At 36.2% G+C, this 8,619-nt stretch overlaps 1 protein-coding gene across 1 annotated transcript; it reads left to right on the top strand.

Annotated features, from left to right (window-relative positions):
* Positions 1-4,062: 4,062 nt before the first annotated feature.
* On the top strand, positions 4,063-6,636 carry LOC107790575 (uncharacterized). The gene is made up of 5 exons (XM_016612519.2): positions 4,063-4,322; positions 4,875-4,972; positions 5,066-5,101; positions 5,195-6,251; positions 6,344-6,636. The coding sequence occupies exons 1-5, from the start codon at positions 4,239-4,241 to the stop codon at positions 6,416-6,418; spliced, it is 1,350 nt and encodes a 449-aa protein (XP_016468005.1). The 5' UTR covers positions 4,063-4,238; the 3' UTR covers positions 6,419-6,636.
* Positions 6,637-8,619: the final 1,983 nt, after the last annotated feature.

Raw genomic sequence — 8,619 nt, 5'->3', positions numbered from 1 at the left:
TGTGATCTAGAATATCTAAGTGTGATTTAGACGCGATCGACAAAATTTGAATGTTAATAGGAAGTTGGTTAGTTTTGATGTAATTCGTGGAATTTCTAGTTTGTGGACAAGTTTGGATAAGATATTGTAACTGGCTTGTATGATTAGACGGGGTCCCAAGGGCTCGAGGGAGTTTCGGGATAGTTTTAGACCATTTCCCTTTATTTTGTGAATGTTGGTTTCTGGTGTCAGGGGCGTACATCGCGATCACGTAGTGTTTTTTGGGAGTGGGGAAGAATTGTTCTTCACGATCGCAGCTTGGGGTTCGCGATTGCGGTGGTTGATATAGGTGTGCTTCGCATTCACATGGAGAGGGTCGCGAACACGATGTGTTGTGGGGATGACCTGGTTTGGAAGGTTGTTAATCACAATCACGTGGGCGTGTCCGCAATCACGGAAGGAAATTTCTGAGAGATGGAAGTCTTGGCCTATGCGTTCATGGAGTTGATCTCGCGTTCTCGTAGGTCTAGGTTGTTGTTGGTCGTAATCGCGAAGGAGGAAATTCTAGTGGTGGCAGTATTAGCTTTCGTGATTGCGATGGTGTTTCCGCGATTGCGAAGATGAAGTACAATGGCAGAATATAAGTCAGCAAATTAGGAATTTGCTCATTTCCATCACATTTTCTCTTTTGGAGCCGATTTTGGGGCTATTTCGGGGAGCTATTTCATCCACCTATTGAGGGTAAGTATTTCTAACCTAGTTTTGATTTTATTTTATGAACATGTATGGATTTTGACATGAAAATTGGTAGAAATTACGGGATTTTGAAAGAAAACCTAGAAATGATATTTTGGATTCTGACCACGAAATTAGACATGAAATTGAGAATAAATTATATATTTGAGTTTGTGTTATTATGAGTAGTATTTATTTTTGAGAATTTTTTGTATATGGGAGCGTGGGACTAGGGGTTGATTTTATTGACTTTTCGTGTGTAGTTGGAAATTATTTTTAAATGTTAAATTACGAGTCTTTGAGTATATTTTGATTGGTTTGCACGTTATTTTACTAGCTTCAGATCGTTTGGCATTGGTTTGAGGTGCTAGAGAGACGTTGGAACCGGTTATCAAATTTTGAAGTGAGGTAAGTCTCATGTCTAACCTTGCGAAGGAGAAATTACCCCGTAAGTGCTATATTTATTATGTGCTACGTGTTATAGGAGCTACGCACGTATGATGTGACGAGTGTCCCTGCGTATGCTAGATTTTAATCATGTCTTGGTAGACATAGGCTCATACCATGTTTAACTGTATTACTTGAGTTGTCTTTGCCTGTTTTAAAAGCCTTAAATTATATTTTAGCAAGAGACTAGGCTAGCGTAAAGTACCAGACTTGTTATTTCAGATACGCGACGAGCTACTTGATTAGTCGTGAAAATTATACTTCCATACAGATGTTGTAGTAATATTACACTTCATAGTATTTGATCATGTACTTGTGACACCGAATTTTGAGAGTTTCTAGTGGATCCTCACAGTTGTACCTAGTATTGTTATTATTATCACTTCGCTTTGTGATTTATTTATACTCGATAATTTGGTAAAGAAAAACATATGTTTCTATGAGTTTAAGATAAATTCTATTTATTTTATGAAATTCCTGGTTTTAAAAGTTAAAATGGATAATTATGTTTGGAGGTTCACGCGTTGGCTTGCTAGAAGCATCGTTGGGTGTCATCATGACCTATTATGGGATTTGGGTCATGACATCACGTGTTTGATAAATGTCCTCGAAGTGTTAGGCAGATTTCTCAAGAGGTTCTAATTCGTAAACGTGACGTAGAGAATGCTGGTTGAATTCTAAGTGACGATCTTGAGCTAGAGAACGAATTGTATGGGAAAGTTAAACCATTCTTCAGTAGTTATGGGATTGATTTGGCCCACATTGATGGTGATGGTGAAGTGCTAGCATATGAGATGAAGAAAGTTCTACAAGTAGTAGAAAGGTCACTATTGACTTGGCCGGCATTAATGATTTGAAGAAGATTTACCAACCCTTCACTTCCGCTGTCACTGAAGGAATCAACCATATTCCACATCAGTCGATTCCTGCTCCAGATATCTCCTTTTGCGAATCTAAGAAATCTAAATTCACACAAAATTTTGGAAAAAATACTGATAGGGTGGATGATATAGGAAACAAGGACACATGCATGACATTAGTCGAGGACAATCAATTCGCAGTTATAAAGGGTTTGCTGGACAAGTATCAACTGAGCTGGCTCTCTGTATTCATTAGGACATAGATTCTGTGTTGTTAGAGGAGTATGAAGGGATTCATTAGAGATGGCAAATGGACGGGTTGGGTTGAATTTGTGCGGGTCAAGATGAGTTAGGTCAATAAATGGGTTGTTGTCCCACCCAGCCCAAAGCGTACTTGAGCTAAGATGGGCTGGATCAAGATGAGCTAAACAATGGGTCATAACCCAACCCGTCCAACTTGTTCCATCTTTTAAAAATATATATAACAAAAATAAAATAAAATTTGGGCAACTAAGTAAATTTCTAGATAAGTTGGGGTAAGATCCCTTTGTTTTGAGTAAGTTTCATTGATTGTATTTGGGCTGCTTAAAGTGTCAAATGAGCTACAAAAAGTAATGAGTTAACTTAGGTTCAGCCCAAATTAACCCACGAACTAAAATATTTATAGCTCAACTCATTAATCTCTGGACGGGTTGGGCGGGTTAGATAAATTTGAGCTCAAATTGCCCCTAGAATTCATCAAAACCCGCAAATAAAATTACTATCTGGGAGCAAGAGCTTTCACGAACTTCTAGAGTATGTAGAAAAATGAAGAACAAGACTATGAATTCTTTTTATTGCTTATTCAACTTTTGCTCACAAACTAATTTGAGGAGAAATGGAAGCAATAATTTTTGTTAAGTCACAAACCACACTTAGGTAATTTGACACTTATCCAACTTAGTACTGTTATTTAAAACATGTCTACGCTTATTGAGAATAAAAAAAGTAAAGATTTCCGAGAAAAAACAATTACGTATAAGAATGCATTTATAGTGCTAAATCTGGAAGAGGAAACTGCATATCCCTATAAATTTTGAAGGAGAACAAGAAATAAAATAAACAAATATAATTGAGGAGTCAAAAGTATGTGTGTTGCCTGATTTTAAGGAGACTGGGTGCCATTACTAATCTCTCTATATTAAAATATTTGAAAATTTACACGAATTTTGACTAACATTTAAGATTGTATTCAATTGTCATTTTGATATGAGGAGTATTTTAACTTACTGATGTTTTCATGTAACTTATGAATATTTATATTTTACTTTTAAAAATTAATCTACTCTGTTTAATATCAAATTGATCAAATTAGTTTTAATAAACAATAGTTCCCAAATTCTTTTGAGTCGAGAGTCTATCGAAAACAACTTCGCTACCTTTCCAGGTAGGGGTAATGTCTGCATACACATTACCCTCCGAAACCCCACTTGTGAAATTATACTGAATATGTTGTTGTTCAAGTTGAGATAGAGGAAGTACTTTATCACCTAGAGGGAGCTGCAAAAATAGAAAAAAAAATTATAATAAAAGGATTTACCAGATAATGTGGTTCGGATCTCATAAGATAGGCTAATTAAATCTGGTTATAGTTATTTCAGTAGAGTTAGTGATTGATTTGAGTTATAATGTTTAAATCTCGTCCCTCCGAAAAAAGAAGTGAAAAGGTTATTAAAAAGATTCAGATTATATGCACTAATGGTCTAATTTTTTTTATTATTCTATTATAGCAAATTGTTTACTTTAAAATTTTTATATATAAATTGCATTTATTATGAATAGTTATCAGGTAGTTCATATTATAAAATTCTTTTAACCCACCATTATTATTATTTATTAAGAAAGAAATAAAAATAAAGCAACAAAATCCACGGCTCTGATACGTAACGGTGGTAATACAGGCTGTTCTCGCACACAAAAACCCCACAATTATCAACTCAAGTGTAACGGTCACATTGCACTTTTTTCAAAGTAATAAACCCCTTTTCCCCCTTCCGGTATTAGCCTCCCTACCAAATTTCTTGACCGTTTCAATTACCCCAAACGCTCCTCCTCTGCTAGCATCATGAGGATTCTTGGCTAATACCCTTTGTTATTTCTCCACCATTCTTGGCTGGAACAGAATCCAAATCTGGAAACCAAGATTTGAGTTCACAACAATTTTGGGTTGCTGCTTAAATGGGTTGTTTTCTTGGGTGTTTTGGTGGTGATAAGGACAAGAAACGTCGCAAACAGAGGCACAAAGTCATCCCTCGAGACCAAGTATGTTTTTCAGAATAACCCTTCTGGTTACTCTTTAGTTGTTCTATTTATGAAATTCTTGGAAAGTGAATTCCTGTAATTCTCTTGTGTTTGAGCAAGATTTCAGCTTTAGGTAATATTGTGGAAGTTGGTTTAACTGGGGTTAGGGTTAATTAAGCTGATGATGATGGACATTTCTAGGTTAGTGTCGTAAATTATCCTAACAGTTTTTGGGCAAATGGATAGAGCTATGATTTTGTCTTTTAGAACCATTTAAACAAGTTAAAAATAAAATTTTACTCCAGATTCTTGATTAAGTGAGTGTTTTGGACTGACCCTTTATTACTTGTTATACTCCTAGGGTAGAAGAAAAATTAATTCTTGAAATTCTCTATAGTCAAGTTCAGTATATGGTTTTACTCCCATTAGGGTTAATTAAGTGGATAATATGGAAATTTCTTGATTATGTATACTATTTGGTCCTGTAAGTTCTAATTAGTAGAGCTATGATTTGTATCTGTTTTTTCTTTTGGGATGCATATAAACAAAGTAAAACCTAATATTTTGCGGCAGAAACATGTCTGTAGGGATCCTCCAAAAAGCACCATCACCGCTGAACAAAGCATCATAGAGGAGGAACCCTTCTCTGAGAACTTGGTTGCGGAAGCACGGTGAGTTACTGCTTTTACTAGTGTCTTAAATTTATTATCTATCTTTTCCACTATATTTTACTAAGTTGAATGATATGGATTGTTGTGATGTAGAGATGATCTGTCTCGGAACTTGGTTGCAGAAGCACAGTGAGTTACTGACTTTACTAGTATCTTTAATTTGTTTTCTATCTTCTCCACCACATTTTACCAATTTAAATAATATGGATTTTTGTGATGCAGAGATAGGTCTGAGGAACAACTGAGCTTGAGTGCTAGAAAAAGAGTTACCTTTGATTCAAAGGTCACTACATATGATCCTGTTTCAATCTATGAAAGTACAGATTCTTTACCCGAAACCAAGAAAGCTGGTGAAAACGAAGAAGAGGAGGGTTGCCTTGCTAAATCAAGCCAGTCCAACTCTTCCTCTGAAGGGGGTTCAGCCATATCTAGTGTTGGATCATACCCTCCAAACCACAGGTATCAGAACTGCAGAGACAGTGATGATGAGGCTGAGGATTTTGCTGACAGTGACTTGGACGACGAATGTGATCTAGATGATGAAGACTGCGGCGGGGATTCCGATTGTGATGGTGGACTTCAAGTGTGGTCTGAATCTGTGGTAACTGCATCAGTGGGATCTAAGGCTGATGATAAGTCCTTTCATCTAGTGAATGAAGAGGAGGAAGTGGATAGTCCTGCGATGTTTGGCGTGCCTGAGAAGGAAATGAGAAAGGGCGAAACAAAAGGATATGTAAGAGATAGGAGTGCTTATATCCATCCTGTGTTGAACCCTGTGGAAAACCTCAGTCAGTGGAAAACTATTAAATCTAAAGCGGCAGAACCCTTGAAGATGCTGCCACAGAAGGAAAATTTTATCGCAGAAGTAGAAGGGCCTCTTGCTTCATTCAGTTTAGAACCGACATTTAAGCAATCATCGTCATCTAGTTTCAGGCCAAAGTCTAAGGATCAAGAAATTGGAGTTGATGCTAGTCTCTCAAATTGGTTGGTTACTACACCTGACAATACTAAGAAGGCTGGCTCAGAAAAGAGCATGTCACAAGGTTCCAACTCTATGATGAGCTTTGAAGACAGACCGATTTTAGGTGCCTTGACAGTTGAGGAGCTGAAACAGATGTCAGCGTCTTCCTCCCCAAGGAAATCACCCAGTCGGAGCCCTGATGATATGCCTATCATAGGAAGTGTTGGGACCTATTGGAATCCATCTGGATCCACAAAGGACTCCGGGTCAGTTTCTTCTTTTAAAGGCATTCCAAACTCAACCAGCAAGTACAGAGAGGTAAGGTTGATATGAATTCTTTTTCAGTAATGATACGACTTGCTTACGCACAATCACTAGGTATTAAGAAGTAGGTTCTCGTGACAATGCAGGATAAGAGAGTGAATTGGCATTCAACTCCATTTGAGACAAGACTGGACAGAGCCTTGAAACAAGGTGCTGCATAAGCCTCTAAAGCTTGAATATTGTATATCTAAACTGGCACACCTGTTTGTGAGACATTTATTATTTCTATTGTGTGTGATTACATTTCTATACAGTTTATGAATTTTGTCGTGTATGTGAATTTGAAAATTGCATATGAGAAAACTGTTTGTTGTAATTTTTTTTTTTTTGTAACTATGATAAGTGGTGATGTACTGGATTTATCTATTCATCTTCGTCACTTTGTGTTTCTGTGGAATCATATCATCTCTAGGTCCTTGATGCTGTGATTTATGAAATTAATAGCAACTAGATGGTCACATTGGTGAAGATCACAAGATTGTATCGCATAGTCGTTAACCAACTTTGCATTACATGCGACTGCAGTAGAGATCTTTACTACGTAAGTCGTAGAAGATGGCTACGGTTAGATGCATCTTGCATGGAAATTGCAGAAATAAGCAACGTAATGTAGTTTTTTTTTTTTTTTTCTGACTATACTTTTCTAGTCCCTAATGCAGTGATTGTGTATCACTCTGTCAGATACAGTTGGAAATTGAATGGGTGATAGGATAGCTCACAAAGCTTCAACGATCGTAAAAGATAGTTTAGCCTCTGTTTACTCCATTAGCCGTCAACTTAATTTATTTGCAGGTTGATAATTCTGGAAATAACCTAAAACGTTACTTGAACATACGTATAGTCTATTTCTGAAAATGCTTAATATATTTAAATATATTGTATTATTTTTGTTATTTATTGTTTAAAAATCTCTTTGTAGCAACTAAACCATAAACGCTAAAATGCTTATGTGAAAAAGAGAAGTCTCTAGTGTGAGATGATTCTTTAGGTATTTTTCTTGTCCAATATCCGAATTCTACTGATCTGACTAATCCAAATTCATACTCGATACCGCTGAGCCTTAGATACTTGAAGTGATGAGGTACTATATACACTTTTGAGTGATTTGGCAGTGATAATGTTGGATTTTGTTTAATAACAAAAGAAGGGTGAATGGAAAATGGTGGGAAAGAAATGGAGGGAAGTGAAATTTTGAATGAGTTCACTAATGCACTTTGTCCCCCATTGGTAGAAAGAAAGAAAATCTTGGTGTTTATATAGAGAAGCTCAATCTTTTAGCTCTTAAAGAGCTAGTAAGAAGGCAAGCCTCGCGCTGTTGTCGTCGCTCGGCTTCGGCTTCGGATTTGTCAAAGATTGATTGATTAATCTTTTTGGACAAAATTCTTTTCAAATATTTAATTAAATTAATTAAAGAAAATTCAATCCGAAATAACCAATGACCCGCGACCCAGTCTAGTCCGGCCCGCTTTTCTTTCCTAGATTAATTTAAATTCGTTTTAAATTTCTCCGCAAAAAAAAAAAAAAAAATCCAACAATCATGATTGTTCTGAAAGGTTGCAAACCTCTTCAGAGTGTCACACCTGTTCCAACAGCTATGACTGTTCTGAAAGGTTGCAAACCTCTTCAGAAACATCACCAAGTTGGCTATAAATAGACCTTCAAATCCCAGAATATTAACTTGCGAAATTTTCTGAATCTTCTTCTTCTTCTGCACAAAATATTCCAGTGTGTTTTACGACCATTGAGTGGTTCTCCGATCACCAGAGTTTTAGGTACCGATACACTGGTGAGTTAAATCGTTCTATTCTGGGAGGATATATTCCAAAACCTCGGGTACTTGAGGGGAATAATTTCCTTAAGGACACGCTGTGTATTCAGTGGGTTCGATTTGTTCCTACAACGTTTTTCCAGAATTTATTTTGAAGAAGTTTACTGTTTTTGGAATTTAATTTCTACTAACTTTCTGTTTCTGTTTTCAGAAAGATTATTACTTAATATATTTACTGCAATACAGATTGATAACAATCTTAAGGAAATTAATAATTATATTCTGTATTTTGTCGGAATTTTATTATTCTGTTTGAAGATATAAAAACTTCATCACAGTATTAAAATTCAGAAAACGATTTGAAGAATATAAAAACTTCATCGTATTTTCGGAAAAACAGTATATAAAAACTTCAGTTGTTTTTATTACGTACTGTTTATTAATTACAGTATTATTTACTGTTTTGGTTTTGCCATTAATTGATCTCTTCTGTTGTTGACAGTAAGAAATGGCAAATGAGAATGGAATTCCTTCCGCGACTGTTGGTGCGACGACGATAGCCTCGTCAAGCCGCACTGTTGTTCCTCCGGCCGA

The sequence above is a fragment of the Nicotiana tabacum genome, chromosome 22, assembly GCF_000715075.1.
Source record: "Nicotiana tabacum cultivar K326 chromosome 22, ASM71507v2, whole genome shotgun sequence".
In the NCBI taxonomy this organism is placed as follows: Eukaryota; Viridiplantae; Streptophyta; class Magnoliopsida; order Solanales; family Solanaceae; genus Nicotiana; species Nicotiana tabacum.
This window is presented reverse-complemented; position numbering and strand designations above follow the sequence as displayed.